General features: G+C 34.5%; 1 protein-coding gene across 1 annotated transcript; it reads left to right on the top strand.

Annotated features, from left to right (window-relative positions):
- The first annotated feature begins 1,167 nt into the window (after positions 1–1,167).
- Positions 1,168–2,512, top strand: LOC147805171 (uncharacterized). Its single transcript, XM_087151551.1, has 2 exons — positions 1,168–2,343; positions 2,414–2,512. Exons 1-2 carry the CDS (start codon positions 1,168–1,170, stop codon positions 2,510–2,512), a joined length of 1,275 nt encoding a protein of 424 aa, XP_087007677.1.
- Positions 2,513–19,394: the final 16,882 nt, after the last annotated feature.

The following is a 19,394-nucleotide window of genomic DNA, read 5'->3' as shown; positions in this document are numbered from 1 at the left end:
GATAAAACCATTCGTTTGGTTTAGATATCAATTTTAATTATCAATGCACAAAAAAGAAGGTAAGCATTAATGATATGGATTAGTACAGCCGCGACAAAACTATAGCACACTTTGTATTTTTTTATGAAAATTACAAAATTGACCAATTTTGACGAAAATTAAAATTGACCAATTTTGAACCCAAAGCGAGCCTTACAAAAAAAACACCAGGCCCACCCATCTTATTGATCAAGAAGCAGTAAATCTTTAGTTACTTTACTTATTATATCTACTTATGCATAATTGCTTATTATTTAATAATAAGGTATTTAAATTTCAATATTAATATATTTTTCATAAAACTATTGTTCCATAATGTACTATTACTTTAATAAATGTTTAAAATTATAAAATAAATGTACAAACACAGTATCTAATAGAGTTTTATTTTAATTAACAGAAAATTACTTTTGCGGGGGTCGATGAAGATTTCGAAAAATTATATAGGGGTCGATAATCAAAAGAGTTTGACGACCCCTGCCTTAGAGCATGGCCTAAAATTAATTTATTCACTTAAACTCGCTTTTCAGTTAAGTATTTTTTATTAATTGTGTGTGGGTAATTTTGAAAATCAGAATTTTCAGAAAATCGTTATCTTGTGAATGGGAAAATTGAAGTGAAATATATAAATACTATATATTTTGGTTTTATTATCCAGTATTAGGAGGGATTTTTTTTACCATACAATAATCTAATTTTTCCAGAGTTTTTTCCTCTGTGTTAACTATTTTGTTGCAATTGTGATCAAAGTACTTTCGACTGGGGCAACAGCTAAAAGGTGAAAAAAATTTGGTTAATATATTTTTTAAAACTAATTATGCTGTTAGGATTGGAGGTGGGTTTGAAGTATTAAAATATTTAAATACTGTTGTGCTCTGCATTCGACTTGATTACCATTAAAGTTTATATATTTGTGGTGATATTTATTAACATCTTGTTTTAACTGTAACTGTGCTTGATTTTCAATTGTTTTACTATTTATGTTTATAATTATGTAGTCCTCAGCGGCTAGCCTAATTTTGCTAATTAAAGCTTTATTAAGTTATTATGTCTGCCTAAATTGATTATCACAACAATTTAATTAGCAAAATTATATTCTGATAAATGTGAGTACTGGTATTCATCGTCATGGAAAATTTTCTGAAACCGGAACGTTTCGACTTCGACCCCACGTGTGCTAACGCTGAAAATAAGTGGCTACATTGGAAGAAAACTTTCGAAAACTTTTTGTCAAAGGTGCCTAATCTTGTTGAAGATAATAAACTCCCACTCCTAATTAATTATGTATCTGCAAATGTTTTCCAATCAATAAGTGAAGCCGCCAGCTACTCGGCCGCTATCTATGCTTTGGATGCACTCTACGTAGTAAAGAGGAATGAAATTTTCGCTCGTCATTGCTTGGCCTCAAGAAACCAACTATCTAATGAAACTGTTAACGAATTTCTTCAAGTTTTAAAGCAACTAAGTAAAAACTGTAACTTCACACAAGTCTCGGCTGAAACTTATAAAAATGAGTATATACGTGATGCTTTCATTAGAGGGTTGCGGAATACCCGCATTAGAGAGCGTCTGCTCGAAAATACAACAATCACTTTAGACAATGCAGTCAACCAAGCCCGTGCTCTTGAACTGGCTGAAGCTCATTCTGCTTCATATCTCACTAACTCACAACCTATGCCTTCTGCTGCACTAGACTGTACTGATGATGCTTTTGAAAAAGAAACCCTTGCAGCAATTCCTCGTGGATCATGTTTTTTCTGTGGTAATACTGATAATCATATACGAAGTAACTGTCCGGCTAGAAACAGTGTTTGTCATTCGTGTGGAAAAAAAGGTCACTATCAACGTGTGTGTAGAGCGAAAACTCGGCATAAAATAAATACTACTGCCTCTGCTCATCTAATTGCTTCTGTGTCGCCAGCCCCTGGTTGTCTCCAAAAATCCCTCACATTTGTTACAGTAAATAGTGTAAAATTGGTTGCTCTAATAGACACTGGGAGTTCACTCAGTTTCTTAAACTATAAACATGTTGAGAAATGCAATCTTCAACTGAAGTCATACTCTGGTACTATCACTATGGCCAACTCTGCTGTTACCTCAAGTGTGGTTGGGCGTGCAACTGTAACTCTTGACCTTCTAGATCACAAGTATGAACAGATTGAAGTACTGGTTATGAAGAATTTATGTGCTGACTTTCTGATTGGTCATGACATTCTTAAACTCCATTCCTCCTTAGTCATCAATTTTGATGGCAGCAAGTCGCCCCTCCAAATTTGCTCATTAGCTGTTGCTAAAATTCAACCTGTATCATTGTTTTCTAACCTGACGCCTGATTGCAAACCAGTGCAAACTAAGTCAAGACGTCTCCCTCTAGAAGATCAAGGGTTTATTACCTCAGAGATACAAAAACTCATTGAAGAAGAGGTCATCGAGCCCAGCAACTCTCCTTGGAGAGCACAAGCTTTTGTGGTGAAAGGTGAAAACAAAAAATCTAGGATGGTCATCGATTACTCTCAAACAATCAACAGATTTACAATGTTAGATGCTTATCCTCTACCTAAAATTGAGGAACTCATATCTAAGGTTGCTACCTACCAAGTGTTTAGTAAAATAGACTTAAGAAATGCATATCATCAGCTCCCGATTTTGGATTCTGAAAAACACATGACTGCTTTTGAGGCAGACAGAAAGCTTTTTCAGTTTAAACGTGTCCCTTTTGGAGTTACCAATGGTGTGGCATGCTTTCAAAGAACAATTGATAAAATTGTACAAGAAGAAGGTCTTACAGATACCTACCCTTACTTAGATGATGTGACTGTTTGTGGTACAAACCAACAGGAACATGATGAAAATCTTGCAAGGTTCAAATCTGCTGCAATCAAGTTTAATCTTACACTAAATGAAGAAAAATGTAACTACTCTTCTCAATCTATATCCCTACTTGGTTACATAATTGAGAATAAAAATATTAAACCTGATCCAGAACGTCTGAAGCCACTCTTAAGTCTACCTGTCCCTAAAGATACTGCTTCATTGCAACGTGCTCTGGGAATGTTCGCCCATCATGGAAGGTGGATCCCTTCTTTCTCAAAAAAAATTCGTCCCCTCTTGGCTTGCAACTCTTTCCCTTTATCTCAGGAAGCTACCACAGCCTTCCAGTCAGTAAAAGATGATGTAGCCAATGCATCTCTTGCTGCAATAGAAAATGACATTCCATTTCGTGTAGAAACTGATGCTTCTGACTTTGCCATTGGGGCAACATTGAGCCAAGCTGGTCGCCCTATAGCCTTTTTCTCACGTACCCTAAATCAATCAGAGCAAAGACATTCATCTATTGAAAAAGAAGCATATGCCATAGTGGAATCTCTGAAGTATTGGCGGCATTACCTTATAGGGAGACACTTTGAGGTGTTTACCGACCAACGCTCAGTCTCTTTTATGTTTAATCAACAACACAATAGCAAAATAAAAAATGAGAAGATACTGCGATGGCGTCTTGAGCTTGCCTGCTTCAAATTTGATATTGTCTACCGCCCAGGAAGCAAGAATTCGACTGCTGATGCTTTGTCCAGAGTGTCCGCATCTATTGTCCCTCAGGTTTCTGACCTTAAAGACCTCCACTTTTCTCTTTGTCACCCAGGTGTTACCAGAATGTTCCACTGGATCCGTTCTAAAAATTTACCTTACTCAATCACTGATGTGAGAGCTACTGTCAACAATTGCCACATCTGCAGAGAACTGAAACCAAAATTTATCAAAAACTCTGGAGTCCTCATCAAAGCAACCTCAGCGTTTGAAAGACTCAACTTAGATTTTAAAGGCCCCTTACCATCCTCTTCTAAACATCGATTTCTTTTGACAATTGTTGATGAATACTCCAGATTCCCATTTGCTTTTTCGTGCTCCGATATCTCAACTTCAACTGTCATCTCCTGTTTGCAGACTCTCTTCTATCTTTTTGGAATGCCTGCATATATCCACTCAGACAGGGGCACTTCTTTCATGTCTCACGAACTAAAATCATACCTGACAGCTCAAGGAATTGCTACCAGCCGAACAACAGCCTATAATCCAGCGGGTAATGGCCAGGTCGAGAGATACAATGGCATAATTTGGAAAACTATTGAGCTGGCTCTTAAATCTGAAGGGCTTCCAACAAATCAATGGCAAGCCATGCTACAACCTGCTCTCCACTCGATTAGATCATTACTATGTACTGCCACTAATGAGACCCCTCATGAAAGAATGTTTGCACATCCGAGACGCTCCCACACTGGCTGCTCTCTACCTACATGGCTCACCATTCCTGGCCCAATTCTAATGAAAAACCACAATCGTAGTAATAAGTATCAGCCCATGGTTCAAGAAGTGGAGCTGTTGGAGGCTAATCCGGGATATGCTCATGTCAGGTTACCTGACGGCAGGGAAACTACTGTTAATGTCCGTCACCTGGCTCCTAGAGGGTTACTTCCTGAAAAGGCCCTTGATGCAGATATGCTAGCAACCCCTCTACTAAAAACCCCACTTGCTGACAGCTCCCACGAGGCTACTGATGATCAACTTTTGGAATCCTCACTTGATGAGACCTGTTCTTCGGAAAACACTGACTCATTTTTGAGACCAAAACAGGAAGAGACTTTGCCTCCTACTACATCCAGAATACGAAGACCACCTGCTTATCTTTCAGACTTTGTTACTGACTGATTCAAGTCACTCCCTGAACTCTTAAAATAGCTCGGGGTGAATGTGGTGATATTTATTAACATCTTGTTTTAACTGTAACTGTGCTTGATTTTCAATTGTTTTACTATTTATGTTTATAATTATGTAGTCCTCAGCGGCTAGCCTAATTTTGCTAATTAAAGCTTTATTAAGTTATTATGTCTGCCTAAATTGATTATCACAACAATATTGTACAAGATGATTTTGAAAGGTGACTTAGCTTCTCGCCAAAGGTGGCTAGTATAAAAATATCTTACAATATGTTCACTAATAAAAATTACCTAACTTCTTTTTTTTATTTTTATAAATGCTTAAATTGCAGCTAAGAAAAAAAATCTCACAACTGGATTTTGATCTTTTTAGTCTTATCTAACACATGGTTATTTTCAATTTCTGTTAGAGGAACTGAGGAAGTTTCACTTTAAAATTTCTTCATGTAAACAAATTAGCCTTTGTGAAAAATTTCACTAAAAAAAATATATTTATTACACAGTTGAAGTCAATTTGCTCATAAACATTGCACCATATACCATCTCTATCAAAATAGAAGCTGTGTTAATTTTTCTAAATTCTAGCAATCAAATTTTAAACTTATTTTGACTGTTAGTCATTGACATTTAAGCTTACAATGAGAGACATTTCAAAGATGCCATCTCATGTATTTGAAATGCTATCAAATTTACATTTTAAAAGATCTTATTATATTAAGATAAAGTTGCTCTCTTGAGAAAATTCAGTATAAAAGTAAGTTTATTATATATTTAAAGTCAATTAATTACGCTATTTACATGAAGAATGAAGCTTAAAGCAAGCTAAATATTTTTTTTTTTAAATTTAAAAAATCAAAACTCACTCTGGGCAAAGGGGGAAAAGAATAGTGTATAACGATTAATTTTTCAAAAATATGATTTCCAAAATATTTCGAAGAAAAACAATAAAAATTTTACTAAGCAGATTTTTATTTTTCTCTTTAATTTTGTAAAATATTTAAATATAAAACTTACTGAGATGATGGATGCATTTTAAAATAAACATTTAAATAGGAAAAATATGCAATAAGAAACAGAAACTAATATATACGATAGAAGTTTTACTTTCTATCAACTAAATTTGAAAAATAAATAAGATAAACTGAAACTAATCATGATATTTTGCTTTATTATATAAAACAGCTTTAAAAGTCTAGAAATATATATTCTTTAACAAGTAATGCAAAAATAGAATGGTCAAGAAATAAATATAATAGAACAAAAAATGAATTTGTTATTACTAATATATTTTTCTCAAAGATTCCGAAAGAGGAGAGCGTCTGCTTCTGGTTGCTAATGGCAACCAGAACTGGACCTAACCGCACCGATCGTTCCTAAATTACGGTGCGAACCATAGAGTTGAACTATGGTGCGAACTGAGGTCACGTGACTAGTTCGCTTTCGTGTAACCAGTGTCACCGGTGAGAATATTGGAACGCGACCGTAATTTACCGTGAAAAATTCGAAAATCATGATCTTGTTTTCATTGTTGTTGTTATAAATCGAGCATGCTATCAGCGAGCCTCATGTTATATTTGTTTATCTTGTACAGTTGCACTTTGGTAATTCTTCTGGCAACTTCTATTTCTTGTATATTCTGAGTTTATTTTTTCTAATCGTTCTTTTTATTTTTATTTCTAAGTTCATATTAAATACTATTTAAAATAGCTGTCACCTTTATTTTGCTAATATTTACAACAGGTTATGGGCTGTTAGCAACGTTTTACTGCGTGGATAGCTGTTTTTGATGACGTGTATGAACTTTCGTATGCCAAATCGTGAGTAGTACTTCGTTTTTCATTAACGTTAGTGTTGAAGTGATTGCTCATTTTTGTGGATTAACAGGTTGGCGATGGATGGAAAGAATTTTATATAGTGCACGAAGTTGGAAGGTGCGTCCAACTGGACTGACTGGAAATTAGAAATCAACTCTTTATTCGTCCTAAATGATTGTGTTGGAATTCTGGATGGTTCAGTTGTAGAACCGTCGGTACCTGTGAAAGACGCCAGTGTCGAGACAGTCAACGAATACAACAAAGCGCTCGTATCCTACACAAAGACGAATGCGAAAGCAGCAATAATTATTCGATCAAATGTATCGGCGGATATTTTAAATCTAATTCGTATGCATGGTAACTCTGCACGGGAAATATGGAAGGAGTTGCTGAATAACTTCGGCAAAGTGTCGAGTGTAAAATTGGATACTCTCCTTCAACAATTTTTCACTTTCAAAATAGAGAAGGATGAAGACGTAATGAAATCTCTCGCACGTTTGCGTGCACTATGGGTCGACTTGCAACGGGAACAGGAGGCGAGCGGCGAAGGGAAGTTGCCTCAAAATCTGCTCATGCCGCGCATATTATCGATTCTTCCGGATGACGAATACAGAGAGTTCAAGTCACAATGGGACTCAATACAAAAAGCTGAAAAGTCACCCGAGAGACTCATGGAACAAATAAAGATGCGCCTTCAAAGACAAAGTGTATACATGAAAGAAGACGCTACAACAGCTTCTGTAACAAGCGGTGCAAGGCATGGTTCAAACGGAGAGAAGAAATCTCAAGCTTCAACAGTTACATGCATGAAACTTAGTAAGGCCAATGACGGCGTGAAAAGCTTCCGTGGCAACTGTTTTCGGTGCAATAAGCCAGGGCACATGGGAAAATTTTGTCCTGATTTTCCAGACAAGCCGAAGATGTCAGGTAATAAAACCGAAACTTTTCTTACTCATTGTAGTGCATTTATTTGCCAGGATTATAGTAGCCGAAATGTGTGGCTCAAAGACGATGGAGCTACAGCACACATCACAAATTCAGCCGAATATTTCAAGACGTATCGTCATTTTGACAAGCCAGTGGAAATCGTAGTTGGTAACAAACAGACATTACCAGCTTATGGCTGCGGAGAAATTGACATGTGCGCAACTGTTGGAACCCTGCAAAAGTCTATTGAGCTCAGTGATGTATTATATGCACCAGACATCAGCAAACATTTACTATCAGCGTCAAAGGCTATGAAACGAGGAATCTCAAACTTCGGAGATTCAGATGACATGGTTTGTCGTTTCTTTCGTAAAGAAAACCCGGAAAATATGCTTTTAGAAGCTCCATGTTCATCAGGGGGTCTCTTTGAATTACGTGCAAAACCGGTCAAGCCAGAAGGAGGTTCTGCTGCTTCAGCTTACCTAGTCGACGATGGCGTAACAACATCTTTCCCAGATACAACAATGATGACAACGACAAAGTTGCCACTTTCAGTTTGGCACAGAAGACTCGGGCACCAGGGAGTACAGTATGTGAAACAGTACTTGCGCCAAAATGGTATAGACTTCACTGATGATGGACTATTTTGTGAACCTTGCAGGTACGGTAAACAGTGCCGACGGACCTTCAAATCAAAACGATTTAAAACGAAGGAGTCAGGTGAAATCATACATGCAGATTTACTCGAATCGCCAGTTTTATCAAGAGGTGGAAAGAAGTACATGCTAGTGATCAAAGATGATTATTCCAAGTTTCGGAGTGTAGAATTTCTGAGACATAAATATGAAGCTGTAGATAAGATTAAATCGTTTCTTGCTCGGGCTAATAAGGACGGCATAAATGTGAAAGAAGTGGTTACAGACGGCGGTCGTGAGTTCGACAATGCTAAGATGACAAAACTGACTGATGATGAAGGCATCAAGTTAAGAATCACTATGCCGTACACGCTAGAACAAAATTGTGCAGTTGAAAGAGAAAATCGCACAATAATGGACTCAGTTCGTACTATGCTCAAGGATACAGGCCTACCACAGTTTTTATGGGCAGAAGCAGCATCGACGGCTGTTCACATTCTTAATCGAACTGGACCAAGTAAAATCACTGGAAAATCTCCATTCGAAGTATGGTTCGGACGCAAGCCAAAAATCGACAAGCTTCGAATTTTCGGATCAACTGCTTTTGTACATGTACAGTCCGCAAAAAAAAAAAAAAGATATCACCCTGAATAACTTTTGTTCTAATGATCGGATTTTCACGATCTAAGTGTCAATCTTAATGGTTCCCGGGGGTGACCTCAAATATGCTAATTAATTAGTGCTAACTATTAGTTAAGTTACGAAATCAGACACAAAAACGTACTTTCTCTGAATAAACATGTATTTTTTTTTACATATTTGGAATCCTGACCCTTAAAATAGGGGGGGTAGACAAAATTTCGAAAAAAATGGGTTGTAAATTAGGTCGCAATAGGGATTTATATATCTGGCGATGGTTTAAAAATATGCCAAATTACCTCGCCATAGAAGGGGAAATAATTTATAACAACCATAAAGAAACCGAATGAATGACAAGATGGGAAAAGATAGTGCTTCTCGTTGCTAAGCAACCAACAGAATTTTTCACGTTGCTTTCTGGGCTTTTTTTTTTTTTTTTTTTTTTTAAATCTCCTTTAAAAAGGAAATTTAAATAAATTAAGAAATTATTTTTGATTCTCCAAGATTATAGAATCTTTGAATTTTTATCTGACATTATTTATTTTTGTAAAGCTGTTTTAATGTAATTTGTATGACAGTTTTGAATTAAAACCAAATTTTCATAAGTTATCATAAATTTATGAAGAGTTGTAGGGTTAAATGCTTTTGCCCCGCACTTCGAGTTTCTTAGGAAAAGAAAAAAAAGTGATCAAGCAAAGGTGGACCTGAAAAAAGATAGCTATTCTGATGCATAATCGCAAAATTTTATAGAAATCACGGTATTTATTTTCGATAAAATTGTAAAACTTAATAAATGTTATAAGGCATTTTAAAAGCATTTTGATATATATATATATATATATATATATATATATATATATATATATATATATATATATATATATATATATATATATATAATATATATATATATATATATATATATATATCATAATAAATAAAAACAAAAAAAACACGAAGAAAATTACGAAAAATAATAAGTTTTATTTATTGCGCATAAGCTGCAAGTAAATAGAACTCATAAAATAAGTAAATAAGTTCAAAATGTAGAAAAAACTTGGGAAAAATTACGGAACAATAAAAAAGGGGGGAAGATAAATAATAATAAAAAATAAAACAGCAAGAAACCGGAAAAAAAATTCTAAAAATATCCGGAAAATAAAAGATATAATCTTTTCATCAGCTTACACGATTATATCAGCAAAAAAATAGTACTTTCTATTATTGTATCAATATAGCCAAAGTAAAATATATCAATGCAATAGTTTGAGAAGCACTCAAAAAAATTTTACAAAAAAATTACAAACATAATGGAACACAATAAGTAAAAATATCAAGCGAAATCAGAAAATTAAGTATAAAGAAAAAACAGAATAAAACATGAAACGAAATCTATAAAGCGAGCTGCGAATTCAAATGAACTTATTACATGAACGTGAAATTTTTAAAGAATTATTTAAAATATTTTCGAAAAAGATTGCCACATTACAAAATATGAAACCAAAAGCGGAAATTGAGCTAAAAGCTTAAATAGAGGGGTTTTGTATTAAAGTGCGTTCTTACTGCAGTGTTTTGGTTATACCTATTTTATATAATGTGATTATAATGCTTTTTGAATTTATTATTCTGTTTTTATCGGAGAAAATAGTAACTTCGTTAAATCATGAAAATTCTTGGAATTAGACATGAAAAGTTATGAATTTGAAAATCTAAAATGTAACAGATACCCTGTATTAAGGAAAATAAAATATTTCATTTGAAATCTATTTTTTTATTCAACATTATTTCATTTTATGCTTTACAGAATATTAAAACGGTGCGGAGATCAAGGAGGTATGTAAATAGGAAAATATATTAAAATCCATATCTTAAGTTCAGAACCTTTTTTCATGGCACTTGTTAACCAAAATGCTGTAATGATATTGTCAGCATTTCAATTAAAAGAACTAATTCGTTCTGTTTAAAACTATCTCTATCACACGACTTTTTTTTTCCGAATGTCGCATACCTCCCTTAACTATATCCGTACTTCTTCAACTACGATTAAAATAAAACTTTATTTTAAGGAGCAAGTCAAGAATTTGCACTTCTTAATATTTGCAAATGATATTAAGTAAACTTAGTTTGCAGTAAAAAGATTTGATGTTATTTACACACTCCTTTCGTTAGTTCTTTAAAAAACATGATTGAACGAAAATTAGGTTTATAATACCCTTAATTAAACAAGAGTAACAATTGTTACAGTTTTTACAATAATTTTTCAACTCTGACACTCTTTTCATGAGATAACTTCTTTTGCCAACGATTTTGTCCCTTTATTTGTTAGTTGAAACCAGCTTACGCATTCTTGTAATTTTTACATTTTATCTTTGAAATTTCAATCTCGAAGGACATGCATGAAGTGACGCCTAGTCCAAAGAATCTAAGTTAAATAGTTGTAAGGCCGATTATTACGAAAACAATTAACTACTCTGGTTTAATGAAACAATTACAGTAAAACTTGGGTAAGTTGACCACTTCATGTGCATTGTTTCAGTGGCCAACGTAGACAAGTGGTCAACTTATAGAAGAGGTGGGACATTGTTTACTTTTTCGTTTCCTACATGTTGCTATACATCAAAATTTTTTTTTTTACCTGACTTAAAAATTTGATTTAGCAAATGGCCAAATGAATATCTCAAGAAATGTGTTTAAACCTAAACGAACTTCAATTTGTTACACAGAAATAATTTTAATATTTAACTAACTTTTAAAAAAAAATTATTTTGTTAGTTATGTATGTGAAGTGTTTAATAAAAATAATTTCTTAAAATATCAGAACACGAAAACATTGAAAACTTTAACAAAACAAAATTATTTTAACACTTTAAAATTTATTCTGTTATTACTACGCATACAAGCCTATTTGCTCACTATTGCAACTGGAAGAGCATCTTTTCATCTAACACACCTGTTTTCAATGAATGAATGAAAGAAATGGTCAAAAGCTGACTCCCTACAGTTTCCCCAGATGGTCAACTCACAAAAAGGTTTAGATTAGCTTTTTACACTATTTCACCAAACAAGTGAAATATTAACATACATTGCGAAATGACAGAAAATTTTCTGAATTTTTTTTTCTGGTCAATTTATGAGGGTTTTAGAATAGAATTTCATAATACTCCTAGACAAAATTAACTTATTTCAGTGGTCAACATACAAGATAGACAGGTGGTCAAGTTACAAAGGTTTTGCTTCTTTATTATGTAGGAAAATTTCCGTTCTTGATAATTGAGGTCAACTTATTCAGGTGTAAAACTTACAAGTGTGGTCAACTTGGCAGGTTTCACTGTATAAATAAATCATTAATATTCTTGTTTTTTTATTACGAAATATTAGGAGAAATTTGTATACATAATTTCTTCAAAACGTGTGTTAAAACTATGATTATAAGTTATTTAAGAAGAAAAAAGTCAAATGGAGTAAAAGAACAATTTTTGAGATGATGATTCTAAAAATAGCACATTTTTCAAATCTTTTTGCAATTTTTTATTTTAGTAGTTGTTTAACAAAACAAGGCATATCGAACATTTTCCTGATATAGCAATATTTTTTTGAACTGTGCAAAAGTTGAGAAATTATACAAACAACTTTTAAAGAAAATATTTTCAACTTTTTAAGACAAAAGGGTAACTTAAAAGGGTTAGCGCACAAGATTAACTTTGAATGTTGAATTAAAATTGCATGCCCATAGTTTTTTGTTCATTTAAAAAACAAAACAATCTGTTAAATTTTTCCCCTGTGCGCACATACGTATTTACTTTTCATTACTCGAATAAATAAGAAGTAATAAAAAAAATAAAATTAATAATTTATCTTCATTTTTCGTAAACAATAGTATTTTTAGTAAATAGTCAGCTGTTCTGCTTCGAATGATATTGAGTGTGATCAGTAGAATATTTTTAATTTCTTAACAAGATTTAATTCTCAGATAGCTGGCAATAATTTTAAGTTTTCTTTCAATAAGAACTTAGCAATAATTTAAAAAGTAATTTTATTTTAAAGAAAAACATAAATTAAAGTACTTAAACAATTGATTAGTATATTATTGGAAAAAAATATACATAATAGAATTTAAAAAAAAATTGCATTAAAATTCAATAAAAAAGTTAGAAAAATAATTCTGCGAAACACGCATAGACAGGTAATTTACAAATTTATTTTAAGATTAAGGCGATATATAAGATGTAAAGAAGTTTTAAAAAACTCTACTCTAAACTCAGCTGCACGACAGCCCATGGAGGGCCAAGGCCTACTATGCCCATCTCAGTTTTCTGGACCTAGGGCTCTGGAGTGCAGGAGCAGATGTTCCGGTCAGGTGGTCAGCCGAACGCGGAACCCCCAGTGTTTAGTTCCCAATCATGCTTGGTACTTATTTATCGACCCACTGAAGGGATGAAAGGCTGAGTCAGCCTTGCCCGGCCCGAGGAACGACAGGGCGAAGCGCTACCGCTCAGCCACCGGGGGAAGTTTTAAGATGACTAAAAATGTTGACTACGCATTCGTATTAATAATTATAAAATATATATTCAAGAAATTGATAAATATATTACATCTATGCATACGTGTGTATATTATTGAAATTGTATCAGTTATTGAAAAAGAAAATCAAAAATTAAAAAATAATCACATTAAGTAAGCACAATCTGGTGCATAATCATATTCTATCAGAAGCACGCCTTTATAAAACTAGACATTCGTTGAATAAAGTGTTTTTTATTCAAAATGTTTTATTCATAATTTCTTTACTAAATTACAAATACATTATTAAATGACTAAAAAGAAACATCGTATTTTATAGTTTGAAAGAAATAAAAATAAAAAGATTAGCAAACGATTATTAGCGAAAAAAATATGAATGAAATTTTACACTACGCGCGCGAAGTCAAGTTCCTCGCAAGTTTATCACATTTTAATATTAATCGCTCCATTTAATCATTTTTTTATTGTCGCCAAATTATTTTTTTAAAAATAATTAATTTTAATTTTTTTCAGCTTCTAATAAATAAAAACAGTTGAAACTTTAGATTTTTCTATTGAAAAATATGTTGATTATTATGGTATAAAAAAATTCATACCTTATAATTCAAAATTTTTTCATCCTCAATTTAATTAAATAATAAAAAATAATTAATAATTATTAAAAATTATTTTTTTCATGAAATTATCTTTGGGTAAATGAGTTTTATGAGTGGGTGCAATTTTTTTTGAATTGCTTCATTAGTTTTGAAAATATGACTGAAAACGCAAAAAGCGAAATTAACATTAAGGGGTACGAACTTTGGATCGCTCTCCTGACCAAACTATGGGGACCACATTTCCCAGATTGCGGCTACCCCCTATATTTTGAAAGTTAGGAATCCAAATATGTAAAAAAAAAAATACATGTTTATTCAGAGAAAGTACGTTTTTGTGTCAGATTTCGTAACTTAATTAATAGTTAGCACTAATTAATTAGCATATTTGAGGTCACCCCCGGGAACCATTAAGATTGACACTTAGATCGTGAAAATCCGATCATTATAACAAAAGTTATTCAGGGTGATATTTTTTTTTTTTTGCTAACTGTACCAGATGTCAACAGAAGTAAACTGGACGACAAGGCTGTAAAGGGATATTTGGTTGGATATTGTGATTGTGATGGCTATCGTGTTTTCGTACCATCAAAGAATGACACATTCAAGAGCGCTAATGTAGTGTTCAACGAGCAGCAGATAGGTCCCACTTCCCTGTCTTCAGAAACGACTTCTAGTGCCAGTGCTGGTATGCAGTTTAAAATTTCGGGCAGTTCCGACGGTACTGACATGCAGGAGGAGGAGGATCTTTGCAATGCAGAAGAGGAACCATCACAGATACCGATGCATGGATTGCGTGACCGATCAACTATACGCCGCCCACCCAGATTTAACGACTATGAAGTCTACAGCAGCATCCTGAACTTGACAGAACCCCAATCATATGCAGAAGCTATGAAGTCTTCGATGCATGTCAACTGGAAACGGGCCATGGACGAAGAGATGGCTTCGCAAAACAAGCACGGTGGAAACTTGTTGATCCACCTAAAGGAAGGAAGATTCTCGCAAATCGCTGGGTTTACAAAGTGAAGACTAATCCAGACGGCTCTATCGAAAGATTTAAGGCTCGATTAGTCGCGAAAGGATATACGCACACGAAAGATATCGACTACGGGGAGACTTTTAATCCAGTTTGTCGCTACGACACTATTCGAGCTCTAATTGCAACAGCAGCTAAGGAGAAATTAAAATTATTTCAAATTGACGAGGAGACAGCTTTCCTTTATGGTGATTTGACTGAGGATATATACCTGTATCAACCCGAAGGATATGATGACGGAAGCGGACGTGTATGCAAGATGCTCCTACCTTTGTACGGTCTTAAGCAAGCTGGTCGATGTTGGAATGTCAAGTTTACGGACGTGCTAAAGAAGCATGGTATGACCCAAAGCAAATCTGACCACTGCCTGTTCACTCGTAAAGATTCGGGACACAAGATGCTGATGGCGATTTATGTCGATGATGGTATTGTCGCTGTACAAGACGAAGCATCATTCCTGACCTTTATGAACGAACTCAAGCAACATTTTAACCTTAGAGTGACAACGTTAAATTGTTTTCTTGGTCTACAAGTTGAACAGTTGAAGGATGGCTCAATCTTCTTGCACCAAGAAGCATTTACTAAAAAGATGCTAGAGCGTTTTGGGGATGCTACCAAAACATCACGCATTCCGGTGAAGAAGGCAAATCTGGAGGTTGAATATGAACTTCCGAATGCTGATGGGATGATAAAGATCAAGGAGGCAAATCCTCTTAGCAGTCACATTCCATATAGATCAGCAGTAGGTAGCTTGCTTTATTTAGCGATGGGAACCTGACCTGACATTGCTTATGTAGTGAGTTTAGTATCTCGTCAATTGGACAACCCCACAGAAACTGATTGGGAAATTGTGCAGACAACATTCAGCTACCTTCGTACTACCGTTGCACATGGCATTGTATATAGCAGTACAGATGATAGAAGCCTTATGTTGTTTAGTGATGCAGATAACAACAGTTGCGCGGAAACTCGGAGATCTCGCACAGGTGTGATATCTTTCTACGGTGGAGGTGCAATTACTTGGAAAAGTAAGTTGCAGGAGGCTATATCTAATTCAACAACAGAAGCAGAGTTCATGGCAGCAGCGGATGCGACGAAAGACCTGATATGGTTAAAGCGCCTGTTTACCGAGATAGCCAATGACGTCTCATTACCAATCTTCCAGATTGATAATCAAAGTACCATCAAGTACATCAAAAATCCGATGTTTCACGCTCGCACTAAGCACATCGATCAAAGATACAAGTTTGTCCAAGATGAGTTTTCGAAAGGACATTTTGAACTAGGCTACGTCAGAAGTGATGAGCAGCGAGCTGACATTCTGACGAAGGCACTTCCAGCACCTCAGTTTCATGCTCAAAAGACATTACTTGGTGTGAAAGCAGTTCTTTGAGTGACAATATTGACTACTGACTGTTTTCATACTCGAAGGAGGCTGTTATAAATCGAGCATGCTGTCAGCGAGCCTCACGTTATATTTGTTTATCTTGTAGAGTTGCACTTTGGTAATCTGGCAACTTCTATTTCTTGTATATTCTAAGTTTATTTTTTCTAATCGTTCTTTTTCTTTTTATTTCTAAGTTAAATACTATTTAAAATAGCTGTCACCTTTATTTTGCTAATATTTACAACACATATCTAAGCGAGCATCTGTGAAATTTTAACTTGCCGATTAGCTTCTCCTAATTAGCGATCGAAATGGGCTACAGGTGGCGAAAACAGAACTCTTTACCTATGGCAACAAATCCCATATTTTCACTATTAACGTGTGTAGCGCATTTCCTTATTAGCACCTACTGCGTTGCGATCGCGTATAGGCGACTGAACTTAACTTAATCGTAAGCGCGACAGTTACGATCAGTAACTGTCTCTGTCATTCACCAGAAGAATCCTAACCGCCATTGTAGAATGACGCACTGCTCTTGTTTTCATATTTTCCCTTTTTATACTTAATAAATGTCAAATAAATACTAATTAAATGTAAACTCAATCTATTCATCTCCTGAACACTGTGGCATCAGCCAGATTAACTGTAACTGTGTACTAACTGTTTAGTTTTAGTTTCAGTTTGCTTTTATGTTTAGTTTCAGTTTGTGTTGTAACAAATCTGATACAAATCTGAATAATACATAACAACACAAACACAACCAACCACCACAGTGGTGACAGCCGGACGTTCAAATATTAAGGAGATTATATTTCAAATGGAATAACTAATTTCGCTTTGGATATCGGATGTTTCATAAAAACGGTACTGTGGCTTTTCAATTTTTGTTTCTTAATTTCTGTCGGAATGCATACTGTATATTAATTTAATTTAATTACATATATATATTATTACATTTTAATATGCAGTCAAATAACGCTGAAAATACTCACGTAGATAAGGTTGCACTTAAATTACCCCCCTTTTGGCCTACAAATATTAAACTTTGGTTTTTGCAAGTTGAAAGTGCATTTACTTTATCCAACATAACCAAGGATGAAACTAAATACTCAAGTCTTATTGCACATATCGATGCAGAAACGTTATCTCATGTATCAGATTTGTTATTTTCACCCCCCTGCGACTAATAAATATGATACTTTTAAAGAACGTCTTATCACCGAATTTTCGGATTCTGAAAATAAGCGCATTCGAAAACTACTTTCAGAACTTCAATTAGGTGACCAAAAACCCTCTCTTCTCCTACGACAAATGCGAGAAGTTGCTACCGATTCAGTAACTGAGGATTTTCTTAAAACAATATGGCTACAACGTTTACCCCCCAATGTGCAATCTATTTTATCAATTTTAACTGATCAAACGTTGGTCAAATTGGCTTTACTAGCTGATAAAATACTTGAAACTTCCCCCATCCAGCAAATAAATTCAATTAAACAAAATGAAACTGAAACCGATCAAAAAAATAATTCATTTGTTGCTCTTCAAAAACAAATATCAGAGCTCAGCTTACAAGTAGCGAAAATGTCTATGCAGCAATACCGCCGCCGATCAAATTCTCGTGATCGTTCAAACTAAAAAACAAGAAATAAATCAGCAGAACGTTCACTTTGTTTTTATCATTTTCGTTTTGGAAAAGATGCGGTGAAATGTAAACAGCATTGTTCTTTTAATTCGGGAAACGAATAAGTGCCACGTGTCATCTCTTTTGCCTGCAGATTCCGTGGCTAATAAAATAGGCAACAGATTATTCATTTATGATAAAAATACAAACTTAAATTTTTTTATAGATTCTGGAAGCGCATGTTGCATTCTGCCTATTTCTAACAGTAAAAATAAATATACGCCTAGCAGCATAATGCTATATGCCGCGAATAATTCACCCATTAAAACTTACGGAACAAAACATTTAAAATTATCATTTAACCTCCGTCGCTCATTTGGCTGGGATTTCATTCTCGCGGACGTCACCTCGCCAATAATTGGCGCTGATTTTTTAACGCATTATGCATTACTTGTTGATCTGAAAAATAAACGTCTCATTGATTCTAACACTTCTTTAAAGTCGAGCGGCTATTTTGCTAATTCTTCTCAGTGGTCAGTGAAAACTATATCTAATAATATGCCTTTTCAAAATTTATTACAAGAATTCTCGGATATTACGAACCCCTCACAAGAAAGAAAATCTATTAAACATTCTACCGTTCATCGCATTGAAACAGCAGGTTCACCTGTACATTGTAGGCCACGTCGCTTACATCCGAAAGTTTTCGAAGCAGTTAAGCGCGAATTTTCAACAATGTGCGAAAAAGGTATATGCCGTCCCTCAAAAAGTCCCTGGTCTTCTCCGTTACACGCTGTTATTAAAAATTTGAATATAAGACCAGTCGGAGATTATCGACTCTTAAATTCAAAAACCGTCCCGGATAGATATGGCATTCCATATTTACACGATTTCGCACATGCTCTCTATGGAAAATCAATATTTTCTAAATTAGATATCGTCAGAGCATACTATCATATTCCAGTTAATGACGCTGATATTCCTAAAACCGCGATAGCCACCCCTTTCGGCTTATTCGAGTTTCCTTTTCTAAATTTCGGACTCTGTAATGCTGCCCAGACATTTCAACGTTTTACGGATGAAATATTTCGAGATCTACCTTTCTGCTGTTGGTACTTAGATGATATTTTAGTCTTTAGCAATTCAGAACAAGAACATATTCAACATCTTACTGAAGTTTTTAAAAGGCTCAGAAATTACGGTCTCACATTAAATGTATCAAAATGCATACTTGGGGTACCTGAAATTTCTTTTCTAGGGCATTCAGTAAACGATAAAGGTGTCACTCCTCTTACTGAACGCTTCGAAGTAATCGACCGGTTTCAAAAGCCGACTGCGATCAAAGAACTTAAGCGATTTTTAGGCTTATTAAATTTTTTATCGCAGGCATCTACCTAACGCGGCAGCAATTCAAAAACCTTTACATGATCTATTAAAAGGTAGCCCAGCTCGAAACAAAATCATCAA

Source organism: Parasteatoda tepidariorum, chromosome 9 (genome assembly GCF_982258835.1).
Source record: "Parasteatoda tepidariorum strain Cologne lab strain chromosome 9, Ptep-v5.0, whole genome shotgun sequence".
Taxonomy (NCBI): domain Eukaryota; kingdom Metazoa; phylum Arthropoda; class Arachnida; order Araneae; family Theridiidae; genus Parasteatoda; species Parasteatoda tepidariorum.
Note: the sequence above shows the minus strand (reverse complement) of the source record. Positions and strands in the feature narration are given on the sequence as shown.

What these genes read in the sequence shown, in the direction of transcription:
- LOC147805171 (XM_087151551.1), top strand. Translation starts at nt 1,168, where the DNA reads ATGGAAAATTTTCTGAAACCGGAACGTTTCGACTTCGACCCCACGTGT. An exon ending in CTGTTGCTAAAATTCAACCT is followed by an intron (nt 2,344 to 2,413) that starts GTATCATTGTTT and finishes GTCTCCCTCTAG; the next exon opens with AAGATCAAGGGTTTATTACC.